At 40.9% G+C, this 25,037-nt stretch overlaps 1 protein-coding gene across 1 annotated transcript in view; it reads left to right on the top strand.

Moving 5' to 3' along the window:
- Window positions 1–1,848: 1,848 nt before the first annotated feature.
- ZNF81 (zinc finger protein 81) overlaps window positions 1,849–25,037 on the top strand; it is a 98,089-nt gene continuing 74,900 nt past the window's right edge. The window contains exon 1 of the mRNA XM_045790878.2: window positions 1,849–2,021. Within this exon, the coding sequence (XP_045646834.2) occupies window positions 1,950–2,021 (72 nt within the window). The 5' untranslated portion in view covers window positions 1,849–1,949. The remainder of the gene's footprint in view (window positions 2,022–25,037) is intronic.

The raw sequence follows: 25,037 nt of genomic DNA, 5'->3' as shown, positions 1-25,037 counted from the left end.
CATTGTATGGATATATAAATTTTGTTTATCCATTTTCAATTGGTGGACATTTAGGTGGTTTCCACTTTTTGACTATTACGAATAATACTGCTGTGAATGGTTGTATATATAAGTTTTGGAGTGGACATGTGTTTCCATTTGTCTTGGTGAGGTACCTACAAGTAGAATTGCCAGATCATATGGTGACTCTATGTGTAACATTTTGAGAAACTGCCAAACTGTTTGTCTGAGTGGCTATACCATTTCACAGTTCTACCAGCAATATATGAGAGCTCCAACTTATTCACATCTCACCAATACCTGTTATTGTCTCCCCCTCCCCCTTATTTTAGCCATCCTCGTGGATATGAAGCGGTCCCCTAATGAATGGAATACTTTGGTTTTGCTTTGCATTTCCTTAATGACTAATGATGTTGAACATCTTATCATCAGACCATGTAGCCTGTCAATTCCCAACATTAAAACATCTACCAGATTTTCTTTTTTAAAAAGATTTATTTATTAGAGAGAGAGTCAGTGAGCGAGGGGGGAGGGTCAGAGGGAGAGACTCTTTCAAGCAGACTCCCCGCTGAGCACAGAGCCCTACATGGGGCTCGATCCCAAGACCCATGAGATCATGACCTGAGCCGGAACCAAGAGTCAGTTGCTTTACTTAACCAACTGAGCTGCCCGGGTGCCCCTACCAAATTTTCTTCATGGTTAAGTTATTTATTGGAATTTTGTACAAGTTCCGTGGGCATAAGGAAGGAAAGCATAGTCTCTCTTTCTTTGATATAACATGTTTATGTGTTTAAAATTCAACTTGTTCATGCTTTTTATTTTATTCCTTATTTACTTTCTTGTGTCCTCTTTATCTCATTTCTTACTTTTGTTTTCTTAAGGTCCTCTTCATTTTATAAAGGATACTTTCCCTTTCCCAATAAGAAAAACTAAGTCCATGGTGCTTCTATTAGTCGATCATAATAAAATTGTTCTGCAGCATAGACACAGAGACCCCCTCTCCTCCCTAGATCCTGTAAAAGGAGAAACAGTTTTACCTCTGAATATTTTGAGGTAGTTAAAACATTTATAGGCCCAGGCTATTAGCATTTTCCTTACGGCATATCTCTTTTGTTTTAAGAAACTCTGTTCTCTTTTTTTTGGTTCCAAATCACAGTCATGTTTTCAACATCTGTTAAACAGAGCCATGTTTATTTTAAGCCTACCACACAAAAGGTACTGTGTGTTATAGTGTTGAGAATGTAAATTTTGAAGCCGGGTAGACCGGGTTTGACTTAATATCACTAAGCCTCTGTTTCTGTGTGCAGAAAATGAAATAATAATAATTACGGCAACACGTGGGTGAGAGGATCATTGTGCAAATTAAGTGAGGTACCCCCTTCTGCATGTTACCTGATCCCTTGTAATGACAATACTTGCTAATGTGAATTAAATGTTTCCTGGGGCCAGCCTGCTGCCAAGTGCCTTACAAATCATCTCATTTAATTTTCGCAAACCCCTTGAGGTGAATAGTTTTGACTCATTTTGAAAAGAAAACTGTAGAAACATTTTTATATTCTCATAGCTAAAAGTTGGCCAAGCGAGAATTTAAGGCTTTAATAATGTTCGTCTAAATCTCATGGCCTTTCTCATATTTCATTTTGATGAATGATGAGAATAGGTATTGACTGGACTTTGTCTACCCCGCAGTTTCGAAGGCCAGGAACTGTATCTTGGTGCCCCCAGGAAGCATTTGTGGGGTGAATGCTGAATGACGGACCATGTGGACACTGTGTTTCCAGGTTTCTTGGAGTCTCTGTTGAGCCTGTGGGCCAGACCCCATAGTGGAGACTGCAGGAACTTCCTTCTGGCTCCAGCAGCTCTGATCTGAGTCCACGGACCCCACTTGGCTTCAGGCTCGTGGAAGGAGCAGCAGCAAGAGAGCTGGAGGGCTGAGGCCCAGCAGGAATATGCCAGCCAACCGGAGCTCTCCCGGGCCGTCCCTGGCTCTAGCTGTGGGGAGATGTGACAACTCCTGTGAGGTGAGGAGGGAGAGGTGCCCAGGGCCAGGAATTCATCCAGAATGAAAGATAGTATCTCATTATTTTAATCTGTATGACTTGTTCCTTAAGCAAGCAACATAATCAGGGAATTTTTATTGCTCGTTCATTTCCCTTGTGTGAATTTTCTTCTCTTGTCAATTGCTGCTTTATTTATCTTAGCTTATGGATTTTTTTATTGAAGGATAATTAACAGACCGTGTTATATTATTCTCAGATATACAACATATTTTTTAGAGGGGGGGTGCAGAGAGGGGCAGAGGGAGAGAGAGAATCTTAAGCAGGCTCCACGCCCAGTGCGGAGCCCGATGCAGAGCTCAATCTTACAACCCTGAGATCGTGACCTGAGGCGAAATCAAGAGTCAGACGCTTAACCGACTGAGCCACCCAGGCGCCCCTCAGATGTACAACATATTGATTGGAAAGTTTTATGCATTACTAAATACCACAATACGTGTAATCGCTGTCTGTCACCATTCAATGTTATTACAGTATTATTATGCCTTACCTTTCACTCCTATGACTTACTTATTTTACACCTGGAAGTTTGTACTCTTACTCCCCATTATCTATTTTGCCGTTACCCCATCGACCTCTCTTCTGGCAACCACCAGTTCTCTGTATTTAGGAATCTGTTTGTTTTTGGTTTTTTGATTTGTTTGTTTTATTTTTCAGATTCCGCATATATGTGAAATCATATGGTATTTGACTTTCTCTGACTTATTTCGCTTAGCATGATACTCTCTAGCTCTGTCCACACCATTGTCAATGGCAAGATTTCATTCTTTTTTATGGCTCAGTAATAGTCCATGATATATATCTATATCTTTTTTTTTTTAAAGATTTTATTTATTTATTCAACAGAGATAGAGACAGCCAGCGAGAGAGGGAACACAAGCAGGGGGAATGGGAGAGGAAGAAGCAGGCTCATAGCAGAAGAGCCTGATGTGGGGCTCGATCCCATAACGCCGGGATCACGCCCTGAGCCAAAGGCAGACGCTTAACTGCTGTGCCACCCAGGCGCCCCTATATATCTATATCTATATCTGTATCTGTATCTATGTCTATATCTATATATAGAGGTGGTATCTCACTGTCGTTTTGATTTGTATTTCCCTGATAATGAGTGATGTTGAGCCTCTTTTCATGTGTCTGTTGGCCATCTGGATGTCTTCTTTGGAGAAATGTCTATTCCTGTTTCTGCCCATTTCTTAACTGGATATTTGTTTTATGGGTGTTGAGTTTGATAAGTTCTTTATAGATCTTGGATACAAGCCCTTTATCTGTTATGTCCTTTGCAATATCTTCTCCCATTCTGTAGGTTGCCTTTTAGTTTTGTTGATTGTTTTGTTGTGCAGAAGCTTTTTATCTTGATGAAGTCCCAATAGTTCATTTTTGCTTTTGTTTCCCTTGCCTTCAGAGACGTGTCTAGCAAGAAGTTGCTGCGGCCAAGGTCGCAGAGGTTGCTGCCTGTGTTCTCCTCTAGGATTTTCATGGATTCCTGTCTCACATTTAGGTCTTTCATCCATTTTGAATTTATTTTTGTGGATGGTGTAAGAAAGGGGTCCAGTTTCATTCTTTTGCATGTTGGTGTCCAGTTTTCCCAGCATCATTTGTTGAAGAGACTGTCTTTTTTCCACTGGATAGTCTTTCCTGCTTTGTCAAAGATTAATTGACTATATAGTCGTGGGTCCATTTCTGGGTTCTGTATTCTGTTCCATTGATGTGTGTATCTGGTTTTGTGCCAGTACCATACTGCCTTGACCATTACAGCTTTGTAATAGAGCTTGAAGTCTGGAATTGTGATGCCTCCAGTTTTGTTTTTCTTTTTCAGGATTGCTTTGTGTATTCGGGGTCTTTTCTGGTTCCATACAAATTTCAGAATTGTTTGTTCTAGCTCTGTGAAAAATGCTGGTGTTATTTTGATAGGGATTGCATTAAATGTGTAGATTGCTTTGGATAGTAAAGACATTTTAATAATGTTTGTTCTTCCAATCCATGAGTGTGGAATGCTTTCCCATTTCTTTGTGTCCTCTTCAATTTCCTTCATAAGTGTTCTGTGGTTTTCAGAGTACAGATCCTTTACCTCTTTGGTTAGGTTCATTCCTAGGTATCTTATGTTTTTTGTACAATTGTAAATGGGGTCGATTTCTTGACTTTCTCTTTCTGCTGCTTCATTATTGGTATATAAAAATGCAACAGATTTCTGTGTGTTGGTTTTGTCTCCTGTGACTTTACTGAATTTGTGTATCAGTTCTAGCAATTTTTTGGTGGAGTCTTTCAGGTATTCTACATACAGTATCGTGTCATCTGCAAATAGTGAAAGTCTGACTTCTTCCTTGCCGATTTGGATGCCTGCTATTTCTTTTTGTTGTCTGATTGCTGAGACTAGAACTTCCAGTACTCTGTTAAATAACATTGGTGAGAGTGGGCATCCCTGTGTTGTTTCTTACCGTAGGGAAAAAGCTTTCAGTTTTACCCACTGAGGATGATGTTAGCTGTAGGTCTTTCGTATACGACCTTTATGATGTTGAGATATGTTCCTTCTACCCTACTTTCTTGAGTGTTTTTATCAAGATAGGGTGCTGTATTTTGTCAAATGATTTTTCTGCATCTATTGACAGGATCATATGGTTCTTATCCTTTCTTTTATTAATGTGGTGTATCATGTTGATTGCTTTGTGGTCATCGACCCACCCCTGCAGCCCAGGAATCAATCCCACTTGATTGTGGTGGATGAGTCCTTTAAAGTTCTGTTGGGTTCATTTGCTGGTATGTTGTTGAGCATTTTTGCATCCATGTTCATCAGGGATATTGGCCTGTAATTCTCCTTTTTAGTGGGGTCTTTGGTTTTGGAATCAAGGTAATACTGGCCTTGTAGAATAAGTTTGGAAGTTTTCCTTCCATTTATATTTTTTGGGATAGTTTTTGGAGAATAGGTATTAACTCTTCTTTAAATGTCTGGTAGAATTTTCCGGGGAAGCCATCTGGCCCTTGTTTTTGTTTATTGGGAGACTTTTGATTTCTGATTCAATTTGTTTGCTGGTTATCAGTCTGTTCAAATTTTCTCTTTTTTCCTGTTTCAGCTTTGGTAGTTTGTAAGTTTCTAGGAATATAATTTTTCATAATATTCTCTTATAATTGTTTGTATTTCTGTGGTATTTGTTGTGATCTCTTCTCTGTCATTTGTGATTTTATTTATTTGAGTCTGTTCTCTTCTTTTTGATAAGTCTGGGTAGGGGTTTATCAATTTTGTTAATTCTTTGAAAGAGCCAGATCCTAGTTTCATTGATCTATTCTACTTTTTTTTGTTTCTATATTATTTATTTCTGCTCTAATCTTTATTACTTCCCTTCTTCAGCTGGCTTTAGACTTCATTTGCTGTTCTTTTTCTAGCTCCTTTAGGTATAAGGTTAGGTTGTATGTTTGAGATTTTTCTTGCTTCTTGAGGTAGGCCTGTACTGCTGTATACTTCCCTCTTAGGACTGCTTTTGCTGCAGAGATTTTGGACTGTTGTGTTTTCGTTTTCATTTGGTTCCATGTATTTTTAAAATTCTTCTTTAATTTCCCAGTTAACTCATTCACTCTTTAGTAGGATGTTCTTTAACCTCCATGTATTTGTGGTCTTTCCACATTTTTTCTTGTGGTTGACTTGAAGTTTCACAACGTCGTGGTCTGAAAATATGCATGGTACGATCTCAGTGTCTTTGGTACTGGTTGAGGCCTAATTTGTGACCCGGTATGTGATCTGTTTTGGAGAACGTCTCATGTACACTCGAAAAGAATGTATATTTGGTGGCTTTAGGATGAAGTGTTTTGAATGTATCCATTTGGTCCAGTGTGTTATTCAAAGCCGTTGTTTCCTTGTTGATCTTCTGCTTAGATGATCTGTCCGTTGCTGTAAGTGGGGTGTTGACGTCCCCTATGATTATTGTATTACTAGCAATGAGCTGCTTTTTTTTTTAAGATTTTATTTATTTATTCAACAGAGATAGAGACAGCCAGCGAGAGAGGGAACACAAGCAGGGGGAGTGGGAGAGGAAGAAGCAGGCTCATAGCGGAGGAGCCTGATGTGGGGCTCGATCCTATAATGCCGGGATCATGCCCTGAGCCGAAGGCAGACGCTTTAACGACTGAGCCACCCAGGCGCCCCGCAATGAGCTTCTTTGTGTTTGTTATTAATTGATTTATATATTTGGATGCTCCCAAGTTGGGGCATAAATATTTACAGTTGTTAGATCTTCTTGATGGATAGACCCCTTAATTCTGATATAATGCCCTTCTTCATCTCTTGTTACAGTCTTTGTTTTAAAATCCAATTTGTTTGATGTAAGTATTGCTACTCCGGCTTTCTTTTGATGTCCATTAGCATGATAGATGGTGCTCCACTCCCTCCCTTTTAATCTGGTGGTGTCTTTGGGTCTAAAATGACTGTCTTGGTTTTTTCAATCCATTTTGGTACCCCATGTCTCTTGATCAGGGCGTGTAGTCCATTTACATTCAGAGTGATTATTGATAGATATGAATTTGTTGCCATTGTATTATTTGTTAAGTGGTTGTTTCTGGAGCTTTTCTCTGTTCCTTTCTAGTCTTTGTTGCTTTTGGTCTTTCTTTCCCATGCAAAGAGTCCCCTTTAATATTTCTTGCAGGGCTGGTTTAGTGGTCTTGAACTCCTTTAGTTGTTGTTTGTCTGGGAAACTCTTACTTCTCCTTCTATTCTGAATGAAAGCATTGCTGGATAAAGTATTCTTGGCTGCATATTTTTCCCATTTAGCACATTGAATATATCCTGCCCCTCTCTTCTGGACTGCCAGGTTTCTGTGGCAAAATCTGCTGCTAACCTTTCTTGTCTTCCCTTATAAGTTAGGGACTTCTTTTCCCTTGCTGCTTTTAGGATTTTTTCCTTTTCTCTGTATTTTGCAAATTGTACTACAATGTATCTTGGTGTTGGCCTGCTTTTGTTGATTTTGATGGAGTTCTCTGTGCCTCCTGGATTTGGATGTCTGTTTCCTTCCCCAGATTAGGGACATTTCCAGCTATAATTTCCTCAAATAAACCTCCACGCCATTTTCCCTCTTTTCTTCTCTGGGACTCCTATAATATGAATGTTATTACACTTTATGGAGTTGCTGAGTTCCTAATTCTACATTTGTGATCCAGTATTTTTTGTTCCCTCTTCTTTTCAGCTTCATTATTTTCCATAATTTTATCTTCTGTATCACTTACTTATGCCTCTGCTTCTTCCATCCTTGTGGTCATTACATCCAATCCATTTCACATCTCACCAGTTATAGCATTTTTTATTTTGGCCTGACTAGTTTTTAGGTCTTTTATCTCTGCAGCCAGGGTTTCTCTGGTGTCTTGTATGCTTTTCACAAGCCCAGCTGGTATCCTTATGATTGTTGCTTTGAATCCTGGATCAGGCATTTTACTTATATCTATTTCAGTTAAATCCCTGGCCATGACCTTGTCTTGTTCTTTCTTTTGGGATGAATCCTCCAACTTGGCATTTTGTCTAGGTCTCTGTTTTGTTTTTTGTTTCTTTTTTTTTTTGAAATATTTTATTTATTTATTTGAGACACAGAGAGAGAGAGCACCAACAGTGGGGAGGCGCAGAGGGAGAGGGAGAAGAAAACTCCCCACTGAGCAAGGAGCCTGATGTGGGGCTTGATCCCAGGACCCCGGGATCATGACCTGAGCGGAATCAGATGCTGAACCGACCGAGCCACCCAGGCACCCCTAGGTCTATGTTTTCTTCTCTGTGTTAGGAAATCCTGTAATGTTTCTTGCTTCTGAGAGTAATGGCTTAGTGAAGAAGAGGTCATACACTGTCCAGGGCCTAGCGCTTTAGGAAGCATCCCTCGTGTATACTGTTTGCGCTCTGCTGCTGTGTTTTTGCTGCTCTTCCCCTCTGGTTAGTCCTCTGCAGAGTTTCTCCTTGCCTGCAGTGGGGAGTGTTTGGACCTTGTCCAGAGTTTGGCGAGTTTTAACTCTGTGTGCTCCAGGGTCTGCTTGTTAAAAGAGACCTGATGCTATTTCCAGTAGAACTGAAGCTTTGCGGCTTCTTGTGGTCAAGAGATGTGGTATATGTGGGGGTTTGTGCTGGTGTTCTGGGGGATGGGCCCACTGCTTTGGGTCTCAGGCACACTTGCCCTAGTAAAGAAGCACCTGTAGAGCATAGCGGGGTGGGTCTTGTTGTAAGGGCTCAGGCCTCCACTGTTGGCGCTGTGCTGCTCCCTGACTTCGGTCCATGCTGATGGGTGGGAAAGAAAAATCGCACCAGTCCTCTCCCTCATCCCCAGAGTGGGGAGTGCGTTCCCATTGCTGTCTGGGAAGCCCTCAAAGAAGAGCAAACACTCTCCCTTCCTGTGTCCCGGGTGTCCCTCAGATCCCTGCCTTCACCCTGTCTGTGTCTGGGCCACCTGCCTGCCCGGCAGTGCAGTGCACCTGTCTTTTATCCCAGGCAGGCCGGTTGAGTTTCAGAACTCCAAACTTTGGGGACCCAGCATGGTGCGGTCATTCACTGGTCCTCTGGGGGTGGGTCTTGACACACTGGGGCTGGTGCCGGTTTCTCCCAAAAGGGCAGTTGCACCAACTTACAGGAGCTTGGAGTTTAGAGTAAAGCGCAACCAAAAACCAGTGTCCAGGTAAGCCACCCTCAGCAGGTGTCTCTGTTCCTATGCTAAATAGCAGGGGAGCACAATGGTGCCTTCTGGCTCTTTTGTCCCCTGAGAGGCAAGGCCACCTCTCCCAGGTGCCCTCCAAGAAGGGGAACCGTCTCTCCCAGCGTGTCCCAGGGAATCCTCAGACCACACCGTCGGCCCTGAGGCCTCCTCCCTCCTCTACAGGAACACTGCAGCATCTGCTGGGCTCCACACCAGCCATGACATGGACCTCTAAAACTCCAGTCTTTGAGCTCTGCTGGTTATAAAAACTCACAATAATCAGCCCCTCTCATTTTCCCAGTCAGTGGCTCTGGGGAAGTATTTTCCTTGTGTGATCTCCTGTCCATTCTTTTTTTTTTAAGATTTTATTTTTAAGTAATCTCTATACCCAACATGGGGCTTAAACCCACAATCCCAAGATCGAGTCACAGGCCCCACCAACTGAGCCAGCCAGGAGCCCCAGGATTTCATTCTTTTTTATGGCTGAGTAACATTCCAGTGTGTGTGTGTGTGTGTGTGTGTGTGTGTGTGTGTGTGTCTGTGTGTGTTTACCACATCTTCTTTATCCATTCATCTATTAATGGACACTTGGGTTGCTTCCTTAATCTTTTTTTTTAAAGATTTTATTTATTTATTTGACAGAGAGAGACAGCCAGCGAGAGAGGGAACACAAGCAGGGGGAGTGGGAGAGGAAGAAGCAGGCTCACAGTGGAGGAGCCTGACGTGGGGCTCGATCCCAGAACGCCGGGATCACGCCCTGAGCCGAAGGCAGACGCTTAACGACTGCGCCACCCAGGCGCCTCTGCTTCCTTAATCTTAACTAATGTTAAGATTCTTAACTAATGTAAATAATGTTTCAATACACATAGGGGTGCCTATATCTTTTTGAATAAGTATTTTCATTTTCTTGGGTAAATACCCAGTCTTGGCATCAGTGGATCATGTAGTAATACTATTTTTAATTTTTTGAGTACCCGCCATACCATCTACCAAGGTGATTGCTCCCATTTCCATTCCCACCACCAACGCACAAGGGTTCCCTTTTCTCCACACCCTCACCCACACTTGTTATTTCTTGTCTTTTTGATTCTAGCCATTCTGACTGGTGTGAGGTGACACCTCATTGTGGTTTTGTTTGGCACTTTCCTGATAATTAGTGATGTTGGGCATCTTTTCATGTGCCTGTTGGTCATCTGATGTCTTTTTTTGGGAAAGTATCTCTTCAGGTCCTCTGCCTAGTTTTAATGATTTGGGGGTTTTTTGGTGTTGAATTGTATACGTTCTTTGTATATTTTGGATATTAACCCCTTATTGGAGATATATTTGCACATATCCTTTCCCATTCACTAGTTTGGATTCTTGTTTTGTTGATGGTTTCCTTTGCCGTGCAAAACCTTTTTATTTTGGTATAGTCCCAATAGTTTATTTTTGCTTTTGTTTCTGTTGCCTCAGGAGACATACCCATAAATATGTTGCTATGGGCAATGTCCAAGAGATTACTTCCTGTGTTTTCTTTTAGGAGTTTTGTGGTTTCAGGTCTCACATTTAGGTCTTTCATCCATTTTGAGTTTATTTTTATATATGTTGTAAGAAAGTGGCCCATTTTCATTATTTTGCATGTAGCTGTCCAGTTTTCTGAGCACTATTTACTGAAAAGACAGTTTTCTCCCCATTCTATGTTCTTACCTCCCTTTGTTTATAAATCAGTTGACCATATAGATGTGGGTTTATTTCTGGGCTCTCTGTCCTGTTCTTTTGATCTATGTATCCATTTTTATGCCAGTACTATATTGTTTTGATTGCTACAGACATGTAGTATATATTGAAATCTGGAATTGTGATACCTCCAGCTTTGTTCTTTCTCAAGGATGCTTTGGCTATTTGGGGCCTTTTGTGGTTCTATGCAACATTTAGGATTATTTGAGTTCTATGAAAGCTATCTGGTATTTTGATAGGGATTGCATTGAATCTGTAGCTCACTTTGCATAATATGGACATTTTAACAATATTAATTCTTCCAGTCCATGAGCTTAGTGTATCATTCCTTTTGTTTGTGTCATGTTCAGTTTTTTTAATCAGTGTTTTATAGTTTTCAGAGTGTAGCTCTTTTACCTCCTTGGTAAAAATTTTTCCCAGGTACTTTTGGTGCAATTATAAATAGGATAATTTTCTCAATTTCTCTTTCTGCTACTTCATTATTAGTGTATGGAAATGTAACAGATTTCTGTATATTGATTTGTATCCTGTGACTTTACTGAATTTATTTATGAGTTCTCATAGTTTTTTGGTGAAATCTTCAGGGTTTTCTATATATAGTATCATGTCATCTGCAAATAGTGACATTTTACTTCCTTGGATGTCTTTTATTTCTTTTTATTGTCTGATTGCTATGTCTAGGATTTCTAGTATGTTGAATAAAAGTGGTGAGTGTAGGGGCGTCTGGGTGCTCAGTCAGTTAAGCATCTGCCTTCAGCTTAGGTCATAATCCCAGGGTCCTGGGTTCGAGCCAATGGTGGGCTCCCTGCTCAGCAGGGATTCTGCTTCTCCCTCTCCCTCTGGACCACCCCACTCCTTCTCTCTCTCTGTCTGTCTCAAATAAATAAGTAAAATCTTTTTGAAAAAAGTGGTGAGACTGGATATCCTGTCTTGTTCCTGATCTTAGAGGAAAAGCTTTCAGGTTTTCACCATTAACTATGATGTGAGCTGTGAGTTTTTCACATATGGCCTTTATTATGTTGAAGCGTGTTCCCTCTAAACCCACATTATTGAGAGTTTTTGTGATGAATGGATGTACTTTGTCAAATGCTTTTTCTGCATCTGTTGTCATATGGTTTTTATCCTTTCTCTTGTTAATGTGATGTATGACACTGACTGATTTGTGAATATTAAACCACGCTTGCATCCCTGGAATAAATTTCAGTTGACTGTGGGTTAGGATTAGGGTTAGGATTTTTTTAATACGTTGTTGGATTCAGTTTGCTTATATTTTGTTGAGGATTTTTGCATCTATGTTCATCAGAGATATTGGCCTGCAGCTCTCTTTTTTTTTGTAGTGTCCTTGTCTGTTTTGGTATCAGGGAAATGCTGGCCTTGTAGAATGAATTTGGAAGTTTTCTTTCCTCTTCTATTTTTTGGAATAGTTTGAGAAGAATAGGTAGTAACTCTTTTTTTTTTAATTTTTAAAAAGATTTATTTATTTATTTATTTGAGAGAGAAAGATTAAGGGCAGAGGGAGTGGAGGGAGAGGAGGAGAGAATCTTAAGCAGGACTCCTCGCTGAGTGCAAAGCCATGACCCTGAGATCACAACCTGAGCTGAAACCAAGAGTTGGAAGCTCAACTGACAGCACCATCCAGGTGCCTCAGTAGTAACTCTTTTTTAAATGTTTGGTAGCATTCACCTGTGAAACCATCTGGTTCTGGACTTTTGTTTGTTGGGATTTTTTTGATTACTGATTCAATTTCATTGCTGTTAATCAGTCTGTTCAAATTTTCTGTTTCTTCTTGAATCAATTTTGGGAGATATATGTTTCTAGGAACATATCTATTTCTTCCAGGTTGTCCAGTTTGTTGGCATATAATTTTTCACAATATTCTCTTATGATCCTCTGTATTTCTCTGAGGTCACTTGTTATGTCTCCTTTTTCATTTCTTTTTTTTAAGATTTTATTTATTTATTTGAGATAGAGAGTGACCAAGTGAGAGAGAGAGAGAGAGAGAGCAGGAGCGGGGTGGGGGGCAGAAGGAGAGGGAGAAGCAGGCTCCCCACTGAGCAGGGAGCCTGATGTGGGGCTCAATCCCAGGACCCTGGGATCGTGACCTGAGCCAAAGGCAGATGCTTTACTGACTGAGCCACCCAGGCGCCCCTCCTTTTCCATTTCTGATTTTATTGATTTGAGTATTCTCTTCTTTTTTCTTGATGAGATCAAGGTTTATCAATTTTGCTGATCTTTTCAAAGAACCAGCTCTTAGTTTTATTGCCCTTTTCTGTTGGTTTTTTTTTTTTTTTAGACTTTATCTCATTAATTTCTGCTCTAATATTTATTATTTCCTTCTCTAGCTTTGGGCTTTGTTTGTTCTTTCTTGAGCTCCTTTAAGTGTAAGGTTAGGTTATTTATTTGGGATTTTTCTTGCTTCTTGAAATAGGCCTGTATTTCTATACGCTTCCGTCTTAGAACTGTTTTTGCTGAGTCCCAAAGATTTGGGACCACTGTGTTTTCATTTTCATCTGTTTGTATGTATTTTTTTTTAAAGATTTTATTTATTTATTCGACAGAGATAGAGACAGCCAGCGAGAGAGGGAACACAAGCAGGGGGAGTGGGAGAGGAAGAAGCAGGTTCATAGCGGAGGAGCCTCATGTGGGGCTCGATCCCAGAACGTTGGGATCACGCCCTGAGCCAAAGGCAGACGCTTAACCGCTGTGCCACCCAGGCGCCCCGAGTTTGTATGTATTTTTTGACTTGCTCTTTGATTTCCTGATTGACCCGTTTGTGGTTCAGTAGCGTGTTGTTTAGCCTCCGTGTGTCTGTGTTCTTTCCAGAGTTTTTCTTCTACTTGATTTCTGGTTCATGGCTTATGGATTTTTTAAGTTTTTTTTTTTAATATTAGCATTCATGACCCATTATGCTTCTTGTATATTTTTGTGAATATTTTTTGCCACTTTATAATTGAAATTAGTTTTTAGTTTCATTTACAAGTGGTAAAGGGTGGCAAAGATTTCTCTAAGTCATCTTTTAAAAATGGCTCTTTCCTGCTTTGTTTTTTGCCAGATTCTAGCTCCCTGGAGGCAAGCACTCTTAATCTTTTTAATGGATTTGATTTTTTTTTTAAAGTTTTGGCCATTATCTATTGACTTTCCTTTATGGAGGGTGGAGATTTAGCTTTTCTATACACCCCCACTAACATACACATTTGCCTATAAATATTATCGTTTTGATCAGATTCCTCATCAGTGTTTATTACTGTGACTGTTTGTAGTTGAGTCATGTAGTATCTATGCTGTGATTATTATTTCTGCACAACTCTTTCTTTTCCCTGGAATTTTTTTAAAGATTTTATTTATCTCTTAGAGAGAGCACAAGCAGGCAGAGTGGGAGAGGGAGAAGCAGACTCCCCACTGAGTAAGGAGCCCCACATGGCACTTGGTCCCAGGACTGTGGGATCATGACCTGAGCTGAAGGCAGAGCCTTAACTGACTGAACCACCCAGGCACCCCCTTTTTTCCCTGGAATTAATAATTTTCTGGCTTAGTCATTTCTTTGCTTTACTAGATACATATCAATGTTTCAACTCCAAATTCTTCCCAGGTGTCTCAATCTCCTCTCTGCATATTCAAATGTATTAGGTCACAATCATAATGGCAATAATTATAAACACTCATATCATGTTTACTGTGTGCCAGCAGTGTTATACGCATACAACGTATACTAACTCATCTTCATAACAATATTGAGAAGTAGGTGCCATTGTTATTCCCATTTTATAGAAGAGCAAACTGAGGCATAGAGAAAAGCTGTCTGGCTCATGTTCACACAGCTGGTAATAGGTGGGGGTGGGCTCAACTCTGGGCATCAGTGGCCCATCTCTGAAGTCTCTCCTGGAGCTGGTTGACCTGCTGAAGACTGGTAGGGCTGCTCTCAGCTGACACAGAGCTATTACTGTGGTGCCTTCCCTTTGCCATCCCCCAAGAAATCCTTCTCACCTCTGTCTTCTGTCAGATCCCCTTTCTTGGGGATCTTCTGTCTTCCTTCCTGTTTCCTGCTTCTTGCATCTTCCTCTTTCTTGATTTACCCCCTCATTTTGTGGGAGCGTGTCCTCCAGTATATCCTTGAGAATGGTTGCATGACAGGTAGACTTTATGAAACTTTGTATGTGTGTCGATGTCATGCAAGAATGTTATTTAATATATGTAATCACATAAATATATTCATAGAAATAAAAGAGTAATATATGCCACGGAAATATGTTTACTCAACCCTGACACTGAATCGATATTTTTGGTTACGTATAGAATTCTAGGTTGGAAATCATTTTTGGGCAGAATTTTATTTTATTTATTTATTTATTTTTAGATCATGTTTCTTTTATTTATTTTTCCTTAATGTTTTTTTATTATATTATGTTAGTCACCATACAGTACATCCCCGGTTTCCGATATAAAGTTCGATGATTCATTAGTTGCGTATAACACCCAGTGCACCATGCAATACGTGCCCTCCTTACTACCCATCACCGGTCTATCCCATTCCCCCACCCCCCTCCCCTCTGTAGCCCTCAGTTTGTTTCTCATAGTCCATAGTCTCTCATGTTTCATTCCCCCTTCTGATTACCCCCCCTTTCTTTATCCCTTTCTTCCCCTACCGATCATCCTAGTTCTTATGTTCCATAGATGAGAGAAATCATATGATAGTTGTCTTTCTCTGCTTGACTTATTTCACTTAGCATTATCTCCTCCAGTGCCGTCCATGTTGCAGCAAATGTTGAGAACTCGTTCTTTCTGATTGCTGAGTAATATTCCATTGTATATATGAACCACAACTTCTTAATCCAGTCATCTGTTGAAGGGCATCTCGGCTCCTTCCACGATTTAGCTATTGTGGACATTGCTGCTATGAACATTGGGGTGCATATGGCCCTTCTCTTCACTACGTCTGTATCTTTGGGGTAAACACCCAGTAGTGCAATGGCTGGATCATAGGGTAGCTCAATTTTTAACTTTTTAAGGGACCTCCACACTGTTTTCCAGAGTGGCTGTACCAACTTGCATTCCCACCAACAATGTAGGAGGGATCCCCTTTCTCCACATCCTCTCCAACAATTGTTGTTTCTTGCCTTGTCTATTTTTGCCATTCTAACTGGCGTAAGGTGGTATCTCAGTGTGGTTTTGATTTGAATTTCCTTGATGGCTAATGATTTTGAACATTTTTTCATGTGTCTGTTAGCCATTTGTATGTCATCATTGGAAAAGTGTCTGTTCATATCTTCTGCCCATTTTATGATTTGTTTATTTGTTTCTCGCGTATTGAGTTTGAGAAGTTCTTTGTAGATCTTGGATACCAGTCTTTTATCTGTAGCGTCATTTGCAAATATATTCTCCCATTCCGTGGGCTGCCTCTTAGTTTTTTTGACTGTTTCCTTGGCTGTGCAGAAGCTTTTTATCTTGATGAAGTCCCATAAGTTCATTTTATCTTTTGTTTCTCTTGCCTTTGGAGATGTGTCATGAAAAAGGTTGCTGTGGCCGATGTCATAGAGGTTGCTGCCTATGTTCTCCTCTAGGATTTTGATGGATTCCTGTCTCACATCGAGGTCTTTCATCCATTTGGAGTTTATCTTTGTGTATGGTGTGAGAGAGTGGTCAAGTTTCATTCTTTTACATGTAGCTGTCCAATTTTCCCAGCACCATTTATTGAAGAGACTGTCTTTTTTCCACTGGATGTTTTTTCCTGCTTTATCAAAGATTAGTTGCCCAAAGAGCCAAGGGTCCATTTCTGGGTTCTCTATTCTGTTCCATTGGTCTATGTGTCTGTTTTTGTGCCAGTACCATGCTGTCTTTGTGATCACAGCTTTGTAGTACAGCTTGAAATCCGGCATTGTGATGCCCCCAGCTTTGTTTTTCCTTTTCAACAGTTCCTTGGCGATTCGGGGCCTTTTCTGTTTCCATACAAATTTAAGGACTATTTGTTCCAGTTCTTTGAAAAATGTCCTCGGTATTTTGATCGGGATAGCATTGAAAGTGTAGATTGCTCTGGGTAGCATGGACATTTTCACTATGTTAATTCTTCCGATCCATGAGCATGGAATATTTTTCCATCTTTTTGTGTCTTCTTCAATGTCTTTCAAGAGTGATTTATAGTTTCTAGCATATAGGTCCTTTACGTCTCTGGTTAAGTTAATTCCAAGGTAACGTATGGTTTTTGGTGCTATTGTAAATGGGATGGATTCCCTAATTTCTCTTTCTTCAGTCTCAGTATTCGTGTATAGAAATGCAACTGATTTCTGAGCATTGATTTTGTATCCCGCCACGTTACTGAATTGCTCTATAACTTCTAATAGTTTGGGCATGGATTCTTTTGGGTTTTCCATATAGAGTATCATGTCATCTGCAAAGAGAGACATTTTGACTTCTTCTTTGCCAATTTGGATACCTTTGATCCCTTTTTGTTGTCTGATTGCTGTTGCAAGGACTTCTAGTACTATGTTGAATAATAGTGGCGAGAGTGGGCATCCTTGTCGTGTTCCTGATCTTAAGGGAAAGGCTTCCAGCTTTTCCCCATTGAGAATGATATTTGCTGTAGGCTTTTCATAGATGGTTTTTATGAGATTGAGGAATGTACCCTCTATCCCTACACTCTGAAGGGTTTTAATCAGGAAAGGATGCTGTATTTTGTCGAATGCTTTTTCTGCATCCCTTGAAAGCATCATATGGTTCCTGAGTCTTTTCTGTTCATATGATGTATCACGCTGATCGATTTGCGAATGTTGAACCACGCTTGCATCCCAGGGATGAATCCCACTTGGTCATGATGGATAATCCTTTTAATGTACTGTTGGATTCTATTAGCCAGGATCTTGTTGAGGATTTTGGCGTCCATATTCATTAGGGAAATTGGTCTGTAATTCTCCTTTTTGATGGGGTCTTTGCCTGGTTTGGGGATCAAGGTAATATTGGCCTCATAGAATGAGTGTGGTAGCTTTCCTTCTGTTTCTATTTTTGTTTTAAAGATTTTATTTATTTTTTTGACAGAGATAGAGACAGCCAGAGAGAGAGGGAACACAAGCAGGGGGAGTGGGAGAGGAAGAAGCAGACTCATAGTGGAAGAGCCTGATGTGGGGCTTGATCCCATAACGCCGGGATCACGCCCTGAGCCGAAGGCAGACGCTTAACTGCTGTGCCATCCAGGCGCTCCTCTGTTTCTATTTTTGAAATAGCTTTAGGAGAATAGGTATTATTTCTTCTTTGAATGTTTGGTAGAATTCCCCAGGAAAACCATCCGGGCCTGGAGTTTTGTTTTTTGGAAGGTTGTTTATCACTGACTGAATCTCCTCATAATTAATTGGCCTGTTTAAAAAATCAATTTCTTCCTGTATCAGCCTTGGTAGTTTATAAGTTTCCAGGAAGTCCTCCATCTCTTCCAGATTGCTTAATTTATTGGCATAAAGCTGTTGATAAAAGTTTCCAATAATCCTTCCATTTCATTGGTGTTGGTTGTGACCTCTCCCTTTTCATTCATAATTTTATTAATTTGGGTCCTTTATTCTTTTGAATAAGTCTTGCAGTGGCTTATTGATCTTATTTATTCTCTCAAAGAACCAGCTTCTGGTTCTGTTGATATGCTCTACTGTGCTCCTGGTTTCTAATTCATTGATCTTTGCTCTAATCTTGATCAGCTGCTTTCTCATCCGTGGGTTAGGCCTGTTCTTCTCTTCCAGCTCCAACTTCTTGAGGTGAGAATATAAAAACTGCATTTTAGATTTTTCTATTCTTGAGTGAGGCTTGGATGGCTATGTATTTTCCCCTTAGGACTGCCTTTGCAGTATCCCATAGGTTTTAGACTATTGTGTTTTCATTCTCGTTGGTCTCCATAAATTGTTTAAATTAATTTTTGATTTCCTGGTTTATCGAGTCATTCCTGAGCAGGATGGTTCTTAGTCTCCAAGTGTTTGAGTTTCTTCCAAATTTTTCCTTGTGGTTGAGTTCCAATTTCAGAGCATTGTGGTCTGAGAATATGCAGGGAATAATTTCAGTGTTTTGGTATCAGTTGAGACCTGTTTTGTGACCCAGAACATGGTCTATTCTTGAGAATGTTCCATGGGCATTAGAATAGAATGAGTATTCTTTGGTTCTGGGGTGTAGTGTTCTATATATATCTATGAGGTCCAACTCGTCGAGTATGGCATTCAAAGCTCTTGTTTCTTTGCTGATTTCTTGCTTAGGTGATCTGTCTATTGCCGATAGTGGAGTGTTGAGGTCTCCTACTATTAGTGTATTTTTATCTATATGTCTCTTTATTCTGGTTAAGAGTTGGCTTGTATATATTGCTGCTCCCCTGTTGAGGGCATATATATTTATAATTGTCATATCCACTTGTTGGATACATCCTTTAAGAATAATATAGTGCCCTTCTGTGTCTCTAACTATAGTCTTTAGTTTAAAATCCAATCTATCTGATATGAGAATTGCTACCCCAGCTTTCTTTTGAGGTCCATTGGCATGAAAGATGGTTCTCCATCCCTTTACTTTCAGTCTGAATGTATCTTTGGGTTCAAAATGAGTCTCTTGTAGACAGCAAATGGATGGGTCATGTCTTTTTATCCAATCTGCAACCCTGTGGTATTATGGGAGCATTTAGGCCATTTACATTGAGACTGATAATTGAGAGATATGATTTTAATGATGCCATGTTGCCAGTAAAGTCTTTGTTCTATAGGTTGTAACTTTCTGTTCTGTATCACTCTTGGGGCCTTTTTACTTTTATAGAACCCCCTTAATATCTCCTGTAGGGCTGGTTTCGTGGTTACGAAATTGGTCAATGACTGGCGATTCTGGAAGGTCTTTATTTCTCCATCAATTCTGAATGACAGCCTTGCTGGATAGAGGATCCTTGGCTGCATGTTTTTCTCTGAAAGAGCTTTAAAAATGGTCCCCCAACCCTTTCTCTCATTCCAGGTCTGTGTAGACAGGTCTGACGTAATTCTGATGTCTTTGCCTTGGTACGTGAGAAATTTCTTTGCCCTGGCCGCTTTCAATACTGTATCCTTGGATCTAATATTTGCGAATTGCACTGTGACGTGATGTGGTGTAGGTTTGTCGTGGTTGAGCTTGGGAGGGGTCCTCTCTGCCTCTTGGACACGAATGTTTGTTTCCCTTGCTAGAATAGGGAAGTTTTCAGCTACAGTTTGTTCAAATATCTCTTCTAGACCTCTGTTTTTTTCCACCCCCTCGGGGATGCCAATGATTCTGACATTGGAACGTTTCATTGAGTCAGTAATCTCCCGTAACCTACATTCCTGAGCGTGGATTTTTTTGAGTCCAGATTCTGTTTTAGCTTTTTCTTCTACTAACCCATCCTCTAATTTGCTGATACGTTCTTCTGCCTCATTCACCCTGACCGTCAGAGCCTCTAGTTTTGGCTGCATTTGGCTCATAGAATTTTTAATTTCTGCCAGATTCGCTCTCATTTCCGCCCTTAGATATTCTATATTCTCATTAACATTTTCATTAATGAGACTTTTTCAAGTCTACACATCATCTTGACCATTGTTACTGTGAATTCCATTTCTGATAATTTGGTTATATCCATATCCATTAGTTCTGTGGCAGAGGCCACAGACTCATTGTCTTTTCTTTGCTGGGGGGGGATTTCTCCTTCTCGTAATTCTGATGAGGAGAGGTTGCGGGGTTGTCCAGAGCCCAAATCATTGACCAGGACCCAGGCCGTGCGCCCTTGTTTATAGCGATCTTAGGGATGCAGGCTTCTTGATTTTTCAGCCTGCTTTCTGGAGGAGGGGCCTGCCGTGCCAATACTCAAGCAGCCCTGTTTGGGTAGAGTCTCCGTGTCCCCTGCGAGGGGGGGTGGGGACGGGCACACTGTCAGCCGGTATCTCCAGGCTTTTGTTCTCTGGTGGCTTTCCCTGGCGGTTTGCTGTGCCTCTTCTGAGAGTCAGAGCAGCAGTGGCCAAATCTCAGCCTCTGTCTCAGAACAGAGGGATCACAGGCCATTCTCCCTGATGTTCTGGCCACTTTAACTCTGTTACTGTTGGTGCTGTTCAACCCTGCAGCGTCCCGGGATGTGCGCCCCACACCCGGCGTCCCTGCCCTCACTTCCAGGGCCGGCACGTCTCTGTCCTTTGTGTTTCTAACACCGCCAGCCGCCAGCCGCCCCCACAAGCACCGGAGCTCCCGGTCTCAGTCTGGTTCCAGTGAGCGCACCGGAGCTCCGTTTCAGTCTGGTTGCGCGTTCCCTGGCTCCCGGTCTCAGTCTGCTCTCTCGCGGGTGCCAGTCCGTGAGTCCGCCAACTCCCCTGTGCAGGTGGCTACCGCTTCCTGGCACCCGAACGCGGCGGCTCCCTCCCCCTTCTGTTTATCTTCCGATATCTGTGCGCGGTTTCACGGCTCCCCGCTTCGTACCTCAATACTCAGCGCTGGAGATGTTCATTTGTAGAGATCCAGATGTATCTTACTGTGTCTCAGACTGATTCCGTGGTTGTTCAGGCTGGTCTGGTACCTATCCAGCTCGACTCAGGGGACCGGCTGAAAAAGGGGTCCCCTACTCCTCCGCCATCTTAACTCCCTCTACCTGTGCAGAATTTTAAAAGCCTAGTTTGCATTTTAGTCCTTTTCTATTCACACATACACATTTTTCTTTGCCTTTCAAAAAACTCTTCTTATATGGTCATTGATCCTCCATTTAAAACCATTTTTTGTTCTACTGATTTCCGTTTCTTTCTCTTTTGCTGTCATTGCTAGTAGTTTTGTTTTGTTTTGTTTTTAAAGATTTTTTAATTTATTTATTCGACAGAGATAGTGACAGCCAGCGAGAGAGGGAACACAGCAGGGGAGTGGGAGAGGAAGAAGCAGGCTCATAGCGGAGGAGCCTGATGTGGGGCTCGATCCCAGAACGCCGGGATCACGCCCTGAGCCGAAGGCAGACGCTTAACTGCTGTGCCACCCAGGTGCCCCTGCTAGTAGTTTTTAAAAGAACTATCTTCCAGTTCTTCTTTCGTGTCTCTCATTAATGCTGTTATACATTTTTATTTCAAATAGCTCTTTTTGTTTTCAGGATTTTTTTAAATAGCATGCTGTTTTTGTTTTTTTAAGATTTATTTATTTTTTAGAGAGAGAGAGAGTGCATGTGGGGGAGAGGCAGAGAGAGAGAGAATGTCCTGCAGACTCCCCACTTGAATGAGGAGCCTGACACAGGGCTCAGTCCCACAACCCTGAGATCACAAACTGAGCTGAAGTCAAGAGTCTTCACTTAACTGACTGAGCCCCCCAGGCTCCCCACATACTGTTTTTGGTTTATGGATACAGCATCTTATCACTGTAAGGATATTAGTTTTTAGTGTAATTTTTTGAATAATGAGCTAGACACATGGCTCAAAAATTTAAAAAATATACAAGTATATAAAATTTAAAAAATATAAAAGTATACAGTCTTAATTAGCTTTCTCCTCTCAGCTCAGTTCTCTCTAATACATTTAACCAGGTTAGTTTTCTCTATACGATTAGGGGTTTTTTATGCAAAGAAAAGCAGATGAAAATACATTCTTATTTTATCCTGTTTATTTCACAAAACAGTGACTTACTAACTAAATTTGATCAGTTTTGTTAATCTTGGTGACATATTATATGAATTACAAACAGTGCTGCCATGAACATTTTTTTATCATGTCTCCTCGTATACATGTGTACCCCTATCTCTTAACTATATACACAGTGGTGGAATTAATGGTTCGTAGATTAAGGCTATCTTTTAAAGATTTTTATTGTAAAATACAGCATACATACAGAAAGGTGTACCAGACAGACATGTATAGCTCAGTGATTTTTCACTGGGTAGATCTAGAAAGTATCCGAGTTAGCATTCCAGAGTCCTCCTACTCCCAAAGATAACTGCTATCCTGATAAGTGATAACTGCTATCCCTTCCATTAAGAGAAGATCACAAGCCACAGAGTGGGAGAAGAGATAGACAAGACAGGACTTATACCCAGAACAACAAAACAGTAAGAAAAAGCAGACTACCCAGTAGTCAGAGGCCTTATTTGAACGGACATGTAACAAAAGAAGATATCGAAATAGCTCATGAACACCTGAGATGGTGCTCAGTCTCCTTAGTCGTCAGGGAAATGCACAATTTAAACCACAATGTAATTCCACTACACTTTAACCAGAATGGCTAAAATTTAGAAGACTGAGGGGCACCTGGGTGGCTCAGTCCATTACGCATCTGCCTTCGGCTCGGGTCATGGTCTTAGGGTCCTGGGATGGAGCCCCGCATCGGGCTCCCTGCTCAGCGGGGAGTCTGCTTCTCCCTCTGCCTCTGCCCCTCCACCTGCTCGTGCTTTCTCTCTCTCTCTCTCTTTCTTAAATGAATAAATAAAAATCTTAAAAAATTAAGAAGACTGACAATGACAAGAGTGGGGAGGATGTAGAGCCGTATGAGCGGCTCATATGCTCATGTCAACACACGCAGCTGTTGATGTATCAGCTCATGTCTGCAGTTCTGTGCTGCTGGTGGGGCCGTAAACTGGCACAATCTCTTTGGAAAACCTTTTAGCCTTCTTCATCCAGGCACGTGTAGACCATATGAGGAAACAATTCTCCTAGGAAAACACGCAGCAGAAATCCTTGGCTGACATACCAGGACGCATGTGTAAATGCTCACTGTAGCATTGCTTGTCACAGCCAGAACCTAGAAGTAACTTAAATGTCCATTAATAGGAGTCTGGATAAAGAAGCTGAGCGCAGTATTGAGTGAAAGAAGCCAGACACAAAAGAATTTGTATTATTTCAATGCGCAAAAAGTTTAAGACAGGCCAAACGAATCTGTATTGTACCGGGGTGTATAGCGAGGTGGTAACACTAGAAAGCAAAGCAGGGAAGTGTTTACTATCAGAGGCAGGGTGGTGGTTTCCTTGATTGGTGGGGGCTGGGGGTGGAGGGTTGGGGGAGGAAAAGAGGCATGAGGAAGGCTTCTGGGCAAAGAGCTGGCAGTGTTCTGTTTCCACACCAGGGTGAGAATTAGGTAGGTATTTGCCTTGAACAATTAGTAAGCCAAATATTCATGTTTCCTGTATTTTTACATGAATATTATATTTCATAATAAAAATCTTTTGAAAAGGAAAACCATATGTACCCTCTAATTGTTTTACTAAGGTTTTAATTTTAATTCCAGTGTTGTTAACATACAGTGTTACATTAGTTTCAGGTATGCAATATAGTGATTCAACAGTTCTATACATGACTCGGTGCTCATCACGATAAGTGTGCTCTTAATCCCCTTTGCCTATTTCACTCACCCCCCCCCATCTCCCCTTTGGTAACCACCAGTTTGTTCTCTACAGTTGAGAGTCTGTTTCTTGTTTTGTCTCTCTCTCTCTTTTTTTCCTTCGTTCATTTGTTTTGTTTCTTAAATTCCACATATGAGTGAAGTCATAGTCATGTGGTATTTGTCTTTCTCTGATTGGCTTATTTCGCTTACCACTGTACTTTCTAAATCCATCCATGTTGTTGCAAATGGCAAGATTTCATTCTTTTTTATGGTGGAATAATATTCCATTTTATATTTATATACACACACCACATCTTTATCCATTCATCTTTGGATGGACACGTGGGTTGCTTCCATAGTTTGGCTATTGTAAATAATGCTGCAGTAAACATAGGGGTGCGTGTATCTCTTTGAATTAGTGTTTTTGTGTTTTTGGGGTAAATACCCAGTAATGCGATTACTGGATCATAGGGTAGATCTATTTTTAACTTTTTGTGGAGCCCCCCCCCATACTGTTTTCCACAGTGGCTGCACAGTTTGCATTCCCACCAATAGTGTATGACTGTCCGCTCTGATTTTAACCCCAGTCTCCCATATATACTTTGCAAAGGCAGATACACACACACACACACACACACACACACACACACACACCTATATCCATTTTTACACTTCCAACACTTGCTTTTCTTATTTAATAACAAATCCTGGTGATCATTCAGTCTAATGAGTTACTTTTTCTTCTTTTTTTTAAGACTTATTTATTTGAGAGAGAGAGAACGTGAGCATGAGCAGGGGGAGAGGCAGAGGGAAAGAATCTCAAGCAGACACCCCGCTGAGTGTGGAGCCCGACGTGGGTCTCGATTTCATGACCCTGAGATCATGACCTGAGCTGAAACCAAGAGTTGGACGCTTAACCAACTGAGCCACCCAGGCACCCCTAGTTCCTTATTCTTTTTAAAAGCTGGATTGGAATCTTACTCCAGTGTATGGATATGTCAAAATATTACCACTCCCCTCTTGATAGACATTTAAGGTATTTCCAGTCTTTTGCTCTTACAGTGCTGCAGTGGAAGTCCTTGTACATATTTCACTTAGCACAAAAGGGAGTATGTTTGAAGAGAAATTTCTGCAAATGGAATTCCCAGGACAAATGATACATGCATTTTCATTTTTGATTGATACAGCAAAGTGGCTTTCCTTGTGGGTTGTATCCGTTATAGAAGAGTGCCTGTTTTTACCATACCCTATGGAGCAATGTCTTGTCATATTCATTTTTTCTTTTTGGCACATCAGATAGGTTAAAATATGGTATCTCAGGATAGATTTAATTTGCATTTCT

Source organism: Ursus americanus, chromosome X, assembly GCF_024610735.1.
Source record: "Ursus americanus isolate L20-20 chromosome X, mUrsAme1.1.p, whole genome shotgun sequence".
In the NCBI taxonomy this organism is placed as follows: Eukaryota; Metazoa; Chordata; class Mammalia; order Carnivora; family Ursidae; genus Ursus; species Ursus americanus.
The sequence above is the reverse complement of the archived record's forward strand: the minus strand, read 5'-3'. Positions and strand labels throughout refer to the sequence as shown.